The sequence below is a fragment of the Anastrepha ludens genome, chromosome 5 (genome assembly GCF_028408465.1).
Source record: "Anastrepha ludens isolate Willacy chromosome 5, idAnaLude1.1, whole genome shotgun sequence".
NCBI lineage: Eukaryota > Metazoa > Arthropoda > Insecta > Diptera > Tephritidae > Anastrepha > Anastrepha ludens.
The window spans coordinates 49,861,997-49,880,469 of record NC_071501.1 but is presented as its reverse complement, the minus strand read 5'-3'; the positions used below and the strand labels follow the sequence as shown (position 1 = coordinate 49,880,469).

Below are 18,473 nucleotides of genomic sequence, written 5' to 3'. Positions count from 1 at the left end.
AAAAAATATGAAATTAAGCTCGCAAGGAATACAGTCTCCAAGCGGTACACACTGAAATGTGGAAAATCTAAATAGTAAAATCAAATAAAAGGAAATGATGTTAACTGATGGAAATCTTTATTTTGTCCCTTAGGCGCTTCGGGGCTTATCTGGGGTCGAATCATCACATCCGTGCAACGATCAACACACATACGAAAGAAAATTGCGTGATACGCCAACCGTATAAGCTGAATCGCAGTCAAACCAACGAACGGAAACGGATCGTAACTTATTTAAAATTCACAATAGTTTTCGAGTTCCACAATGCTTTGGATCGTATTTTTAGGTCACAATGACGGGGAACTGTCAAAACTGTTGTAAAATTTAATAAGTACAACTAAAATATAGCCAATGAACCGACTTTTTTGAATATGAATTCTAATGAAAGTGATTGAGATGCAAAAATAGTGCGCAGATAGCTAAGAGAAAAGAGCAATACTTTGGCACTCCCAAACACAGCGTAAATATGTAGATGGTTAGTTATTCTAGCTCATTTACAAACTTTCTCTTGCAGATTCCTGAAACGGCCAAAAAGTAAGAGAACAAATAAAATATTTGTTATTGAATTTTTCTCGAAACTGAAATATACATACGAGATGTGTTCAAAAATATCGCGAATTTTGAATTTTCGCAGGTTACGTATATTCGAAAATCGATTTTTTTGTGGCGATATGTTGGTACTCATGTCTCTCATTCATGCCGACGAGTTCGGCCATTTTAAATTAATGGAAAAAACGCGCCAAGTTCGATCGAATGTAAAAGTTTTGCTTACCGTTTTCTTCGATTGCGCATCATGAGCTCTTGCCACAAGGTAAAACGGTCAATAAGGAATATTACCTGCAAGTTATGCGCAATTTGCGCGAAGCAATCCATCATAAACGCCCGGATTTGTGGAAGAACAAAAATTAGATCTTCCATCACGATAACGCCCCTACTCACACATCGTTGCTTGGGCACGCCTTTTTGGCCAAAAACAACACACTAATGATGCCACAGCCACCGTATTCCCCAGATCTGGCCCCGTGACTTTTTCTTGTTCCCGAAACTGAAAAGGCGATATCGATGATATTCGTAATAAAAATTACATTCGTCTACATTACCGGGAATGCAAGCGTAAATAATGTACGGCGAAGTGCACAATTTTCTTGTGAATGCTTTGAATGAATAAGCTTTAGATATTTTTGTAGTTTAAGGGGTGAGGCCAGAAAAAATTATGATTTTCAATATTTTTTGTTTTGCAGCCAATCGCTTTATTTTACAAAAATAAAAATGTAGCATTAATACATCATGTTTCGACTTGACTTTAGCAAAAAAAAAAAAAAAATAATAATTTAATTGTAAAAATTATCGCTGTTAGTGGGGACCTGTTTCTCCGGAAGTTCCTTGCGGTGGAGATTCATGTAAAATCAATCGGACAAGAGAAATTATTTTAATTTACAGATAATCTTGTGCCTGATCAAGGTTTTTTTTTCAAAATTAGCAATATGGCGGCCTCAAGAAATATTTTTCAGATTTTCGAGAAAAACCAACAATTAATTGTTAAAAAAAATCTAATTTTGAAAACAAAATCCTTCGATCAGGCACGAGTTTTTTATGTTTTTCAAAAGCAATATAAATTTTATTGAAATCTACCAAGCGGTTTTTAAGTTACAGTGATCACCAGTTCAAACAACATAGTTTTGAGAAAAACGCATTTAAAGTTTGTCCATAGATTCCGGAGCGCCCAAGCGCCCTTTGTTAATTGTTGAATAACTTAAAAAGTATTTGTCGGATTCACTTCAAAATTTCACACAATATTTTTAAGATATTATACTTTAAGAAAATACAAAAAAAATCAAAATTTTTCAAAATTCTTACTACCCTTAACCCCTTAAGAGGGCAATGAATGTGAAACGGTAACAAAAAACAACACCCAAATCCAGGATTTCATCAATACTGCATAAAACAGTTTCCTAAATATGATGAAATATCATCAATCAAAAGAATCGTTAATGGTGCAAGAATACATCCTTGTGAAACACGTGACGATGCAACGAATGGATAGGATTTAACAATATCCACAACTACTAGCGAATATCGGTTACTAAGGTAAGATTTAAGCCAATCAAGAAATGTGGAATGGAATCCAATTTTGGAGAACTTTGCAATTAAAATTCTAAATGCCTGGGAAAAGGCTGTGTATAAAGTATCCACTTTACAACCACGCCAAAATGATTTCATACAGTACTGCGAAAGGACGGCTAGATTAGTAAAAGTAGGCCCACCAGCAACGAATCCAAGTTGAATAGGACTAATTACATTTTTGACTGCAAAATAGAATCTATCCTTGGCTGCTAATTCAAAAAGCTTTGATATTGTGATACGTTTAGAGACTGATCGATAATTGAAAATGTTAGATCCATATATGTATATGGATTTATCAAAGATCGAAGTAGTAGGTCAGGATAAGGAGCTTTCACACATTTTAATTAAGAAACTGAATAAACCGTCATTAGCTCACTTTGTAGATATTTTAAGTGTCTTAATACTGGTGCAGCTACTTTAGCCGAATGAGTTGGTGCGTGATTACCATTCGGTAGTGCCTGGGTTCGAAACCCGGTGCATGAAACACCAAACGATAGAAAAAGTTTTGTCTTGTACCCGTCGCCCTTCGGCAGGCAATAGCAAATCCCAGAATCTATTTCTGCCATGAAAAAGCTCCTCATAAAAAAACATCTGCCGTTCGGAGGCGGTATAAAACTGTAGGTCGCTCCATTTGTGCAAAGACATCACACCGCAAATTGGGCCAGTAAATATAATAAAAGGGTGTAGGCGCCAATTATAGACATATATACAATACTGGAAACTACATCATCAACCGTTAAATTGAACGCGCCAAAATCTATATATTAATCCATTTATCGCACATTGAGTACTCGCATTGGGTTTAGCGTGGGTACAGCTTTGTCTTTTGACAGCGCTAGCTTCGAATGTATGTGCTCTGCGGCCAAGAGATATGGAGTTTACGAAACAATCATAATGTGAATTCACTTCATCCTATCTATGTAATTGATAATCGGGAGCAAACCGGCTTTTGTACTTTGACTGAGGTGGGGAAAGGTTGTCCTCAGGGCGGAGTACTCTCACCTCTCTTGTGGTGTTTGGTAGTGGACTCTCTATTTCACATCCAAGCTTACGGGGATCCCCCGGAAAATCTTTCAGAGAGATTGGTGAGAAAACACAAGAGACCTTGAATGGGATTGATGGATGGTGCACCTATACAAGACCTTCTATCAATCTCACAACAAGACAACCCTAGTTTTGTTAGCGTTCAAAAGAAAACTGTAAGATCTCAACCACTCAGTGCTTACATGCGTAACCCTTAGTTTGTCCATGGAAGTGAAATATCTAAGGGGAATCTTTGGAAATGAAGCTGACATGGAAAACTCACCTTGAGCTGAACGTAAATTGAGCGCTGACAGTTTTCGGACGGTGTCGGAGAACCTTTTGTAAGACGTGAGGTCTGAGACCGCCTATGACATTGTGGATACTTAGCTTTAGTCAAAGCAATCGTTGTTGTTGTTGTAGCAGCATAAACATACATATATGGGGAATGCTGCTGAAGTGACAGTCCTTGGCCGAATATAAATCCAGGTCATCTGGTACTCTGCTCTAGTATATAGCAAATGTAGGTGCCTTGAGTACAACGTTAGGAACGGCCCTTAACGCTTTGTTGGATTTACTACCTCTGGACTTAGCGATTGAAGTGGATGCAATGAAAATAATGTGTCGACTGCGTTCTTACGGATACACGGAGTTGTTCAAAAGGTTGTCTGAGTAGTACTTTTTGTTTTTGGCACCTACAGAAAACACGATGCCTGCAATATCTTTTAGAGAGAGATCCAGACACTTTCATAGGCAATTCAGTAAGAACTTTGTACAGTGATGGCTCCAGACTGAAAGTGGTACCGAAATCGAAAGGCATTCGGATAGTAACTTCGGATGCTTTGCAGTACTTAAAGTAGCAGGCTGGATAATTGGCAAAGGTGGCTAGGAATTAAAAGCAGGGTGTTCTAAAGAAACTCTAAAACTCACACCTCTTCAAAAATTGTTCACGAAACAATTAAACTCCTCATAAAAAATATCTGCTTCCCTCCATTTTGTGGAACAACATCAACACGCACGCCACAAATAGGAGGAGGAGCTCGGCCAAACACCCAAAAAGGGTGTTATGTTATTATTACAAAATTAAAAATGATATCAAATATTTTGTAAAAATTCCAGAAAAGAAATTAACAACCCTATTAGTCAACCCCAGTTAATAAAATTCAATGTACCAAAAATGGTCTAATTATTATAAATTACACTGCCGCTACTATTTATGAAGACGACAAATCACTAAAAGAGCTGATAAAGAAAACATTTTTGAGCACTTATAAAAGCAAACTGGCCGTGAACAGACTAAAATGTGAGACATACCTAATAAGCGGCATACCCTAGAATTAACGTCAATCGAATCTCCATATTCTAAGAAGTTATTTCGAGCCGAACGTATTGTTTAAAAATATGGGGCTAAAAACAATAAATAAAGAATATTCACTTCAAAGTATATTAGTATTTATCAAATAAAAGCTTAGTTTTCATCTTCCATTTCAATACCACAATAAAAACTTTTATATTAGGCTTTATTGGTTAGTGATGACCATCGAATTATCAACATTTTGCTGGCAGAACGCGTTACGTTATGTTCGCAGAAATTTGGTGAGAGAACGTGATGCCATCTCATTAAGAGGAGCACTGCCGGAATTATCACAGCCGAACACATTCTTATTCATTGCATGCATTTGCTTAGACATGAACCCCCAAATAAAAATGTTCAAAATAACAATTTCGCACAATTTGCCGTCACTCGGTTAACACCATTTTTATTTATTCCAGGCAAGTATTGAGCTCGCCCGGTTCTAATATAAAACGCAAAAGATATGTAGGCTTTAATATAAATTAAACATAAATAAAACAAATAATGATAAGAATATTCAGTTTAAGTTGTGAAATTAATTTCAAAGGTTTATTCCGTTCTATAATTGCTTAGTTCAAATGGTAAAATAGCAGCATTCGTATTTTTACTATTGTATTTATGTCATCTCATCACTCTCTATGCAAATGAATATGTTTCATAACGCATAATTTTCACAATTTTTCGTTAAGTTTGATTTTATTTGTAGCATACCATGCTGTACCAACAAATTACAGTACCAAACACCTACTTCAAAACCCTTTGTCTGCATCTGTTTTATATATTTGTTGGCATAATTCATTTTCACTCACATACTCGTACAATCATTTGTGATTAATATAACAATTAACGCTTTTTGCCCATTTTCTTTTATGTAGTTTGCATTTGCTTCTCATTCATTTTTTTTCTTTAATGTACAAACTATTTCTAAATTTAATAAAGAAACGCAATCATTCGCTTTGTTGGTTATATTAAATAGTCTAATAATATTTATATAGATTTATGATGTTGGATTTTTTAAACATTCATACTTCGACGACAAATATTCATTTCAAACATAACTTTAGAATTATTCAATATTCTCATACGGGTATTAATTATAAAAAGATGTATTTGAATAATAATTGTTTGTGTTGTTTTCACTTCGTTTCTTTTTCACGTAAATCAAAACATTCGCTCTTCACTCATAACTTCTTTCAACTGTTGATGTTGTTGTGTTATTTTTACTCGTCCTGCATATCTTCCGGCAATTCGTGCGGATTCATCATGCCCGGTACATTGCGCTTCATTATAATCTTATGATCTTGCTCCTCCCGTAGTGCTGCCTCTCTCTCTTCTAAGAATAAGTCGGAATCGTCCTCGCCAGTTATTTCCTACAGAAAAATAATTTGTAAATAAACAGACCGACATTGTATTGTACAAGTACGAAAAATTTTTACTACTGGTTTTTCGTAGCTGCAGATCATGTTTAATGCAATATCGCCCATTTGATGCAAGTGTGTCATGATAAAAAAAATGTTGTTGTGTAAAAAATGCATAGGGATGTCAATTAATAGTATCTCATTAGCTGATACGTTTTTACTTTTACTTAGGGAGACGTAGTAAGCGGAAAACTTTGCAGACGAACGTTACATGTTGGTTTTTATTTTTGTATTATAATACTCTTGCAGCAAATGCGCGAAAAATCTTCAAATTATTTAAGAGTTTAAAACACCCCTTTATAGTTATTTGCGCATACGTAAACATCATTAGTACTGATCAATTACGGCAAACAAATTCACTCGAATTTAAACTTCAAACTTACCCTAATTTGAATTAGGAAATCTCTCAAATGCTCTTTAAATGCTTGCACATTTTCGTCCAGATTAAAAAGACCAGTAACAAAGACTTTTATCTGGTTATCGGTTAAGTGATTGAAAGCAGATTTCAGCAAAGAAGCCACATACTCTTGTACGAAAATGGTATTGTTCGGTATTGGGCCAAGAATCACGGTTATTTTGTTATTCTCTACCAACGAGAACATATATGCCAATATTGTGGCATGATTAGCGAGGCCGGCTGTGTGCGAAGTATCAGTGACAACGGAGAATATCTGCATTAAAATATCAGTAAAATATGTCTGATAGAAACTTTGCGCTGCCTGTGGGTGCTGTTCTAAGTTCTGCAACATCTGTAATAGAAGTAAAATTAACAGTAAAATTAAACTATATTTTTAAACTAGCATTGCTGTAAATGTCAACCATACTTTATATAAAATGTTCAAGCCCATGTCAGCAACATTGCGCATTGTGTGCTTAAAGGCCCAAACAACCGAATCGAATACGAGCCTAAATTGTGCCGGTGGAATATTGAGAAATGCTTTGAAGCAATGCGCGTTGACGGCTTGCAGGAGCTCGTAAAAGCTAGTGCGATGCTGCGGATAATCTTCGAAATTTTTATTAATCATGTCGAGTGTGCACTCAAAGACGGCATCAAATATTTTTGGTACTTCGTTTGTGATGTAATTACGTAGTTTGTGCACAATTATGGCCATTGTACTGAGCACTTTTGGTTCTCTGGCAGACGGCACTTTGCAACGCTAGACAGGTAAAGGGATAAAAATAATAATAATTTTGTATTGATTAAAACTGATTAATACAGACTATTTTATCGACAAATTTGACTGTAAATAACTACCTGGTAATCTAGCAAAACAGCATCGAGTAATGGGGGAATAAAGTTATCCATCACTAATTGATTGTCATTAGAGCGCGATACCCATTCCGATATTAGAGTCAGAGTTTCTTTCTTTACAACGTTCATGGCTTTTATAAGCGGCTGATTATTTACAACGACACCATTAACCTCAATCGCCTGAATAATATTCTCAGATGTGATTTTATAAACGTTTAGCATATCCAAATATATGCGTCCCAACTGAATCACGTAGGCATGTCCCAATGCCTTGCAAGCCGCTACATTCGTCTTCAAAATGCTACCCAGCTGCTTAACAGCTGTCATATTTTTCAGAAAATCTACGTTCTTAGAGGCACGTGAGATAATATCATCCCAAACCTGATTTGGCAAGAACATATATTTCTCAATTAAGGCGTCTTGTTGCACTTGATCCACCTGTGCTGATATCATATAACCAACTGCTTCATAGAACGTATGTACCTAATAACGTTAATAAAAAAATTAGATTGGCAACATAAAAATAAGATGTTTATACCGCTACTTGCCTGTTGGGGCTGTAAGTCACAAATTATGCTACTCATAGTGCTTAGTATTTCGTCGATGAAGGTACACGCCTCATTGGGCTGTATGGTCACAAAGTGGCGTCTACACTTGATGGCAATCTTTATGAATGTATCGCAGGCCATATCCTGTACACCATCATGAGTTTCATGCATAAATTCGAATAGTTTGTTCACCACGGTTTTAAGAAATTTCCAATGAGCACGTAGAAAACGGGGATACTGCCCAACAACGTACATTATATTCGAGGCGATTATAGCCTTATTATCCTTGCCTTTCTTTTGTTCACACAAGCCGAGTAAATCCTTTATAACTGTGACAAGGAAACGTTTTTCGTCTTCTTCGCAGAAAGCACCTACAAAAAATATAGATGTCCAGTTTACATAATCCGAAAAAAATCTGTTTGGCAAATAATAAATATATAGAATCGCGATATTTTGAACAGTTTCGACAACGTTTTTTTCGTCTTTTTTTTATTTCCATTATTTTCTTTATAAATATGTATATAACTTATTCCACATGCAACAAAAATCATACCATACTTATATAATGTTGCAGAGAGATATAAAATAAATTATATTCTACCTTAACTTTTGTTTGCTTATTTTTATGTCAGTTTAAACATAGGAAATGCTTATACTCCATATATCATAGGTACCCCACCACATATTTATGTAAATTGCTAGCCCAATATTATGCGAAATTTCAGCATGACCGAGTTTAATTCATATCTAGGAAATTTTTCAAATTAAAAAAAAAGTACGTACTCTGTTCCACATTCAGAGAAATTAATAGAAACACACATCGGTGGTGCAGGTGGCAAAGAACTCTGTCTAATATATAGGGACATAACTCACGTGCCTCCAAAACGAGAAGAGAACAAAAATAAGGCGTCTTAAAAGCAACAAGCTTCCTGAAGGTTGCTTCCGATATTCCGGTTGAGCTGTTCATATCCGGATGCTTAGAGCTGGTGTCTTCTCCCGATCCATGGGTTGATTCTGCAGTTCGCGTCAACTACAGTGAGATAAATCTTTTCAATATCGCTTACATAACCCTATTGATTATATTGTGTGAAGGATTGAGTTCATTGGTACGTATAAGTGCGGATTTTTGCTGTTCGCCAAATCTTGAAGAAGACCCTGGACAAGCAAATCGACATAGATTTTAAAACCGCTTATGACAGCTCAAAAATAAGCCGCTTATACGACGCCATGGCTAATTTTGGAATCCCCCCCTTAACTTTTATATGGTTATATAGAATGATCTTTGGATATGTCCAAATCGGGAAGGTTCATTCTGACCCATTCGAAACCAAGGAGGTTGATCTGACGTTAGTTCACCGTCAGAAAAAGCACGGACTTCTACATAGGATCCAGTATTAACACCACCAACAGTGTTAGCCTGGAAATTAAATGAAGTATGACTCATCAACAGCTGTTATTTCGAGCTAGGTAGACAATTGAAAAGCAGGTATGCTTTCTCCTATAACGACATATCATAAAAGCGGTTTAACAATAGTTTAAGGAGAAATTATCTGTCAGCCATGCTCCCATATTAGGTTCGTTTTGCGATTACCGATTACATAAAAACCTTTTTAGGTGCTGCTGTTTTCGCAAAAAATTTAAAAATGTTTTTAGTTATTTCAAATTTTGCGTAAGTCAATTTCTTTAAATGGTTTGTTCAAACACTTAATTCTATATAATTTTACATAAATGTGCCCTACCATGAGGTAGTTCGAGTTTTTTTCCTGGAATTATATTTTCTCTTCTGGACTTAGAATGTTCTGTTCTAATAGACCATAAGGGACACCCCAAATATTTATCTTTAGTTTTGATGCTAAATTAACTGCATCACGAAACTCAGCCAGATTAGCTGGATATTCATATACGGATATGGGGCTGCCATCATCCGGAAATTCTACAACAACGAAGTTCTCATAATTATTGTCACTGAATTCGCGGATTGTATCATCTTCATAAAAAAAGCTAATAGTGCTTCGGCCATTTCTGCCATGAAAAAGCTCCTCATAAAAAATATCTGCCGTTCGGGGTCGGCTTGAAACTGTAGGTCCCTCCATTTGTCGAACAACATCAAGACGTACGCCACAAATAGGTGTATACGCCATACACGTATATATTAGCTTTAACTGCATTTCAGTGCGTGATTTCGACAATTTTACAAAGAAATTGCTATAACAATATGTTAAAAAGCGGCGAAAGGAAAGCCACTAAGTTGGGATTATGAACAATAGACGATTTAAAATGCTTCGGTTGCTTCAATGCTTGCTTTCTTGCAAGTATTTATTTAGCACGACAGTGTACGGATTACTGGTAGCCATCGGATGACCATAATGCAATATATGGAATAATTTGTATTTGAAAGAAAAAAATTTGTTTTTCGTTTATTATTTTATATAGGTGTAGAATGGCCATAATAGCGCAGATAATTTTTTTTTTTTTTTTTTTTTTTGATTTTGAAAAAAAAAAACAGTATAACCAAGGCGAATCTATTAAAGGTGGTGTTGGTAATTGATTTGTTTTTTTTTTTTCGCCGTGCCGTATCCATGTGGCTGTCAGCCCAGAATGGAACAAGGCGACTTCATTCTTGGTTTTCTACTTTACCAATTCTTTGTCCCACCACCTTCAATGAATGCACCTTGGGCATAACCAAGATAAACGTAAACCGTTTTCTCACCTCGCCAGCCATGATTTTTTTGTGTGCCAGCAATCATAAATCATCATATTCTAAATTTACCTTATAATAATGCTGTGAAATAGTGTGGAAATAGATAAAAATAAATCAATCTAATATACTTATATAGAAGTGAAGGTAAAAGCGCCTTATGTGTTCGTGACGTTTGCTTGCTTTTATGTTTTGTTTCAGTTGAGTTCCTCCAAATAGTTTTTATATGTGCCAAGTACGCCTGCGCGCTTCGAAACCCCTTAAATGATAAGCCTGGTCATGAAGCAAATAAATTGTAACAATTTTAGCAAGTTCTGGTGTTTATGTATCCAAAAAAACTTGCAAAGTAGGGGAAAGTGAGAGAGCAAGTTTTTACTAATTAAATTTTACTTGCAAAAATGAACTGAAAAAAATTTACATTTTGTGATTTTTCCCGCCAACAATTTAAGCAGCTGTTCTTTAATTCCGCAAATTGTTACTGGTTTTGCGTTCATGTACTTTTTTTGATATTTTTCTCTTTGAGAGCGAATCCTCGGAAATTATGCTACTGGATGATTTGTTCATGAACAAACCTAAAATGACACTATCCGAATGGCGCTTTATACAACTTTTGTACACTCATAGACAGCTCTATACAATTGCTCTTCCTTTCCAACATTCACATCTGCAGCGTCCACTAAATGTGTCTAAACATCTGCAAAATTTCTATTTTGCCTTTGCCCCGTTCTCTCATGTAGGCACCTTAGTATCAAGCAAATTGGATCAGTGTGTTCGCGTATGCAAATTGCGCGGTAAAATAAAAAATTGAGTTGTCGAACTACGAAAAAGCAGCTGAACTTACTAGGCATTTCGACACTCAATTTTTAATTCCTTTCAATGGTCAATTTCAATGAAATTTGCAAATCGACACAGCAAATTGAATAAATTTGCCAATTCATGTCATAAAATATTTAAGTCATATATTGCCAACATATGCGAAGCAATGGACTGTCATTTTGCATGTTTGACAGCCAATTGGTATTTTTTTTACGCTCACATTGAATGCGTCTTTTATCATTTAAGTTTTCCTGACAGTGCATTTCCCTCTCTTGCAAAAAAGGATTCACCCCGAATCGCGGCGCCCTTTTTCATCTTGATCGTATAAATCAAAAACTGTTTTCAAACAATGTGTTGTTGTTGTTGTAGCAGCATAAACATTCCCCATACTTACATACGGTGAATGCTGCTGGAGTGACAGTCCTTGGCCGGATATAAATCCGGGTCGTTTCGGTCACGTAGAACCGACTGCCGTGGAAACGTATCAAACAATCAAGAGCTCGGGCACAACGTGCTAGCTTACTTAAAGAGTAAGTACTCAGTACTGTGGAAATCAGGGATCTTCTAAAATGTGAAAGTTTTTTGGTTTTAGAGACTTCAGGACAAGTTTCCCATGCGGTATCACGATGGTCTATGAGGCTGAGTGTAACTCTTAGTGGACAGCCGCTACCACTTAACCTAATCGAATAGAATTTTATTTGTCAGAATTGAGCGTTTTAAATCTTCTGGTGAAACCCTCCTTTGTTTTTCCTGTTTATCAAACCTGAGACCTGTCTGCCGATAACCTTAAACTTTTTCGTGAAATTACTTGCGCGTTCGACATTGTCAAGAGCAGCATAATATATCCAGAAGTTTTTTAAAGATTCTGATTATGAAGTTTAAAATTTCGATAACAATTTTTAGAAATTCGTTGATAATTTTGCACAAAGTCTGGAAGTTTGACTTATAAGGTTCTTGCTATGCAACAAAACCTTAACGATAAAAAGTGAACATGAAAAATATTGCGAATATTGTAAAAAGATAAGGTGTTGTAATTATGGGAGGACAAGTATATATGTATGTATAGGGACCCTCAGTTTTATAGTTTTATGAGCTTTAGTTTCGATATTCGTGCGGGTTGTTTAATCATAATCGTTCAAAATCGAGGCGTATTTCAAGACTAGTGATTTGTGTACAATTGATCATAGACTTTGACTCATGATTTTGTTCACGCTACAATATCCGACGTTTACGTGATGCCCCAAATGAAGATTTGATTCGTTCATGGGTACGAAGGCTTCGGGCAACACGATCGGTGGCACACAGCCCATGGCCGGAGACCAGCCGGACATCGAGAACATATGAAAATAGTGAACTCGTCGCTACAAGTTTTTACGAGCGGCTGCTCTGGTGCTTCTAAAAACTATTGTGCATGAAATATTGAGGAAGTATCTCCCTTCAAAATTCAAATCGTACAAGCGCTTACGCCTAACGACTATAATTTGCGTACAAATTTCTGCGGGACAGTGTTAGAAGGCCATTTTTATTTAAATGGAGGTGTAAATAAGCATAATTACGAAGGTTGTTGAAAAAATTTCAAGAAACTGGTTCTTTCGATAGAAACACTTGTGGCAAACAAAAACTGTAGACGTACTCATGGTGGACATTTAAATTATGCCATTTATCACATATAATTTTTAATAGCCGTATTTTGAATAAATATCCGTATTTTGCATGAAAATGAAAGAAACCAAATTTTTACGTATTTTATTTTAAAACAACACCTGAACGCGTTTTCTGAAAGACCCTTTACATCTCTCCGTTCGGGGTGACATTTTTATACGAGAATGAAGGAATAGAGGGATATGAAATTGGTCCTCTGAGTTCCCAACAGTTTTTTGGCATGAAAATCCAAAAACTACAATTCATTCAATATAATAAAATTAAAAATAATACATTTTTATTGTATTATTTTTTTTTTACATACGAATTCTTTGATATTTTTTATAGATGGCTTGTTACAAAAAATGGATTTCAAATAAATATTCCTATATTTTTAATTAATTTCACTCGAACAATTTGGGTATTTTCATAGTACAAGTAAATTAATGGTAACATTAGATATTCAGTGACGAATGGGTTTATTTGCCCCGGCAGCGGGCATGAAAAAGTTCACCATAAAAATCCGTCTGTCGTTCGCAGGCGATATAAAACTGTATGCCCCTTCAATTTTGAACCACACCAATATGTATATACGGGTAAGTTTAAAACCGTTTTACTTTTTTTTTCTAATTTTCATAAATTTTTTTATAAAAATATAGTTCATTATAAAGAAATTTTTGTATTGTAATTTATTAAACGACTTTACAAGCTTTTAATACCCTTCAATTAGAATATCTTATAAAGTAATAGTTTGTCCAAAACAAAGGTATTTAAATTGGCACGCAAAAAAAATTTCAGCGCATTAGGCTCCATCAAAATTCAACAGCTACTGTATATTAGCCTCAAACTCCGACTAAATGACGCAACATTCTCTGGACAAATGAGTCCAAAAAGTTTATTTTTGGTCCAACTTGTACAGGAGAATATTTTAGGTCAGGAACAAGGTATATGATACAAAATTTTATATGAAGACAAGACGATTGGGGGTGCACAGGACTGATATTTTGATAATGAAATACGAGATATTAGAATTACGGCTTTAAAAAGGCTGTATATAAAGAGAGATATATTCCTTCTGAGAGATTCAAATGTTTAGTTCACTCAGGGTGGAATATTCAAATATAATACCATCAAAACTTTTATTAAATTTAAGCTTTATAACTTATGCTACATATATGAAGGAAATGGATGTTAAAAGTGGCGTAAAACAAATCGTACAATTTCCGTACATACCTGATATTGAGCCAATAGCCCAGCAAAGCGTATTAAGGTTTTTCCATGAGAACTCAGTTCCATTAACTTGGTTCATTAGCTTAAGTGTCATTATACGTTCCGTGTCGGCATAATCTAAATGTGTTAAAAACACAAGTGTTTCACGCATATTTTTATACAAATTAATGGCGTTGGTATCCTTCATGAATTCGCGTACTACTTCTCCATTTTCATTTTCGACAACCAGCACTTCTTCTGGTTTGGCCATTCTTGAAATCATAATGTAACGAACTTTCGATAATATATTAGCGTAGTAGCGGCGTCGAGGAAAAGCATTACGCTTGGTCAACGATACTGCATCAGTTTGAGTTAGATACGCTGTAGTGCTAACAAAGGTTTCGCTATTGTAGAGATCTTCGACTAAATTGTTCCAGTACTCCAAACATATCTTGAAAACTTCAACATCTTCAACTTCCGATATCATTACCAAGAAATGGAGAGCCTGATCTAAATGCTCCATTAATTTGACGTCCTCCGCAAGTTTTCCATGCTCCTTGAGGAATGTGCACAAGAACATTGCCAAATTTTGAACAAATACCTGTTCAGTGCTGCTGCCATTAGCGTAAATATGACTCATATTGGGATTCTGACCAATCATTTGATCCAACTGTAACATTGTGTCCTTGAACATTTTGGTCAAATTTTCATTGTAATTGTCCATGGTAAGACCGGCAATCTCAGAGAGGCACATCAGCGTAACATTTCGGAACATGGGAACACTCAGAAACTTAAAAATAAGCGTCTCGATTAACGCTGTCTCAAATATATATCCCAGTGGAATCCAACTCAAGAATCGTAATAATGTCTCCAAAGTAACTTGGATTAGTGGTGCATTCATAGAGCTTTCCAAAACAAATGAACAAAGTTGGAAAATCTGGGAAAATTCAGAGCACATGGTATCCTTTAAATGTTTTGCTTTCGTCTGGGTTATTTGCCCAGCAGAAAAGTCAAAAACCTCTTCACTAAGGTTTTTCAAAATAACCATATTATTCTTACAAAGACTTTCATTAGTCTTTGACGCTCCTACAATGTCACTAATAAATGTTTCCCAATTACGTGGCCATTCACGTTTTAAGATTTGCACCAATATTAAATTTAATTTGTTCAAATACACCTTATTGGCCTCCATTGTTTCCGGGTCTGAAGATGTTTTAATGATAAGCCCAACAACATATTTCTTGATTCCTTCACATTGATTACGGGGTAAAATTTTCCAGCGAGTTTTAATAACCTCTTCGAGAATTTGCAGTGCATAGAACTTGGTACGCTGATTTTGAGAGAACTCTAAAATACTGTCGACACGAGTCCAAGCATCTGGATGCTCACGCAACGTTGTAAGGATATCTTGTGCTAGGCGCAACTGCTCCCCCTGAGAGGTGTACAAACACTCTACGATCTTGTCAAGTAAACTGATGTCTAGCTTTTGAGAAAAGTCCAACAATTTGCTGGCTTCCTCCGTCGACAGCATCGCCATTGCCTTATAATAAAAGCAGCGCTCTCGTCTGCGTCTATCGTTTATGTTGGGATTAATTTTGTTGTTGAGGAAAAATCAGTGCTATTTCCGTATTTTAGATATATGTATATTTTCACTGGTCCAGAGCCTGAAAGTTAAAAACGATATAAAATATTGGAAAGTTTTTTATTATAACGTGCAAAGCGTTTCGATGTGTATATATAGATAGGTACATATATATTTTTTCATTTTTTAATAGAGTAGGTACATTATTCTATTCAACTCCTCAATTAGGCAATTGCGTCGCATGCGACATTTTCCTTATTATAGAATCTCCACAAGTTTGTTTGCGTATAATGTGTTCCCGTTGAATTTCTTTTACTCCATAGTTTATCACACAAATTTTTAAATACGTTTAATATCAGTTCCACGCTACATACTTTTGTAAAGAATGTTATTTTCAGGAAAATGTGCGTGTCCCGCAAAATACATCCATCAAATCGCTTCTTCTTCTTATTTGCTTTATGTATCGCACTTACCTACCAAGTAGCAGCAGCCGTCGTTGTAGCGCTCGCCTCGAATTTAATTAAAAATGCGAAAGTAAAAGCAAACCTATGGGCGATATTTTTTCTTAACAGACACCGAAACTTCTGTCGTAAACTTTCATTCAAACTCTTAAGTGAACTCACTACGCTCTTTCACACTCACAATTTATAAAATTTTACAAAATATTAGCAATTTTTCAGATAAAAATCGCTGATGACCGCAAAACGAAACTCACACAAATCCTCAGACTTAGAAAATCTTCACTTTCGCCGTTTCACTTTGATGTTAAATTCGTCTTTTAACATAATACCAAGAATAACGCGTCCCAGGGTTGCATAAATTGGTATATGATCTCTGAACACGTTATATCAGAATTAGACAAAAATCATTTCACAGACAATAAGACTTCAGATATTATGATTTCGGTATAAAACATTTTGGTTTTACGATTATAGTATATTTATGAAAGTTACTTTAAAAAAATTCGTTCTCAAAGATATATTTCTCATACGTTCCAGTTTATTGGTGGGTACCCGGTTCGTTTTCGACTTGTAGCACTACAACACTGGCACAGTATTCAATAGCCATGCGCGAAGAATAGCCAAAAAAGAACATAATTAGATGCTCTGCTGAAAAGGAATTCATAAATACAGGGAAGCCTTTACGTGAGGCTTAAATGCGCAAGTTTTGAGACGATTTGACTCTAAATTTTCAACATACTAAACACTTTTTTACTAACAAGCTTACTCCTTTGCCAATTGATCAAAAGCTTGTATACAATTTTTTTATCAAGGCGATAGGCAAATTTGATTAGCAATACTGTGGGAGAATCTTCAATTATTTTCAAGATAACTACATCTTGGAATTGAAATATTCCATCAAATTGTTTACAGCTTATGTATGTTTTAGGCGTTAGTTCAAGTGATTTTTGACAGATCGTTCAGGTGTACAAATTGAAAAATAAAACTTGAACATGTTTACAATAATGGAATTTATCTAACCGTGTAAAAGCCAAGTAAACATATGAGATAAGTTAACTCAAATTGTTTATAATTTGATTTTCAATTAAACGCAAAATATTCCAAAATTTAGATTAATAAAAATTTTTATTATTACCTGAAATTATTCGGCAGAAATGAAAGATTGGCTAGGTAGGGCTAATTGTGCAAGATATATAAACTAAATCTCAATGAATATGTTGCGAACAGGAAACCTCGCGAGTGGCAACAATAGAAAGCGAATAAGATGCCAAACAAACACATGAATTCGCCTTGATGGCGACAGCAGATGGCGGGACACACTCGCTAGAAGATACGAGCTGCCAGATCTAGAAATTACGATAGTTATTACGCAGAGGTGCATGCGCATAGAGTATTTAGTCAGGGGTTGAGCGTGTAAGCGAGAAGTAACAAAGTAATTTAGTCGTAAGGTGTATGTACACATGTAAAGTAAAGCAGTTAAATGTTGAAGATAAAGTAAAACAATTTTAGTCGCTTGCGACTTTTATTTGACAATCCGGTGAGGAAACTCAGAGGAATTATTGTGAGAAATTTATTTGGATTTAAGAGTAACAAAATTCGTAAAAATATAGTGTTTGCTCCTTTCTCCGAGAAAATATCTTTAAACCAATTAAAAGTATGAGAATTTAATCTCGATATCTTTGCAATGTCAATTATTTTGTGAAAACTTAAAGTTATCGCATATGAAAATTTGATTGTGGCTTTTGATATCTCCTCAAAATTTCATTAGTTTAATACGGTTACAATCGAGAATGATAGAGAAATAGATTGCACCTTCCGAATTCACTGTGTCCTAAGATTCCATGAATAAACAATCAAGAGGAAGGGGAATTACTTGTTTGTGAAGAAGAAGAGGAGGCGAAAGCAATGAAAACAACCAAACACACTTACTTTCTAACCACGGCGTCTTCCGCATAAAAGCGCAAACAAACTGCATTTAGAGGCTTTATATTAATTCGTGCTTTCACAATTTAACACACGGCATTTCGTTTTCGTTAGTTTGTTAAGTTGAAATCTCACAAATCACAATATTACCAAGCCATTCACTAAATTTTCTCAAGCATGTTAATTTTCTCCTCTTTTTGTTTGTTGTGTTCGTTTATTTTGTATTGCGAATGAGCTGACGTCAGACTTGTCCAAATAGCGAAAATTCACTAAATTTTCACAAATATGTAATTTCTCCTACTTTTGTTTGTTTTGTTCGTTTGATTTGTACTGAAAAGGAAATTGACATCAGACTCACTTCGCCTTGACGTATATGTAGTGGTTGCGG

The 18,473-nt window shown here is 35.4% G+C and overlaps 1 protein-coding gene across 4 annotated transcripts; it reads right to left on the bottom strand.

Moving 5' to 3' along the window:
• Nucleotides 1–4,916: 4,916 nt before the first annotated feature.
• LOC128862883 (exportin-1) lies at nucleotides 4,917–16,460 on the bottom strand. Of its 4 annotated transcripts, none has more exons than XM_054101683.1 (7): nucleotides 16,175–16,460; nucleotides 14,144–15,783; nucleotides 7,756–8,126; nucleotides 7,211–7,690; nucleotides 6,780–7,112; nucleotides 6,339–6,704; nucleotides 4,917–5,907 (listed from the first exon to the last, which is right to left on the bottom strand). In XM_054101683.1, the coding sequence occupies exons 2-7, from the start codon at nucleotides 15,654–15,656 to the stop codon at nucleotides 5,758–5,760; spliced, it is 3,213 nt and encodes a 1,070-aa protein (XP_053957658.1). In that variant the 5' UTR covers nucleotides 15,657–15,783; nucleotides 16,175–16,460; the 3' UTR covers nucleotides 4,917–5,757. The 4 variants fall into 4 exon arrangements, with proteins under 4 accessions (XP_053957658.1, XP_053957659.1, XP_053957661.1 ...); XM_054101684.1 differs by having other exon boundaries at nucleotides 16,179–16,460; XM_054101686.1 differs by lacking the exon at nucleotides 16,175–16,460 and adding an exon at nucleotides 16,076–16,099.
• Nucleotides 16,461–18,473: the final 2,013 nt, after the last annotated feature.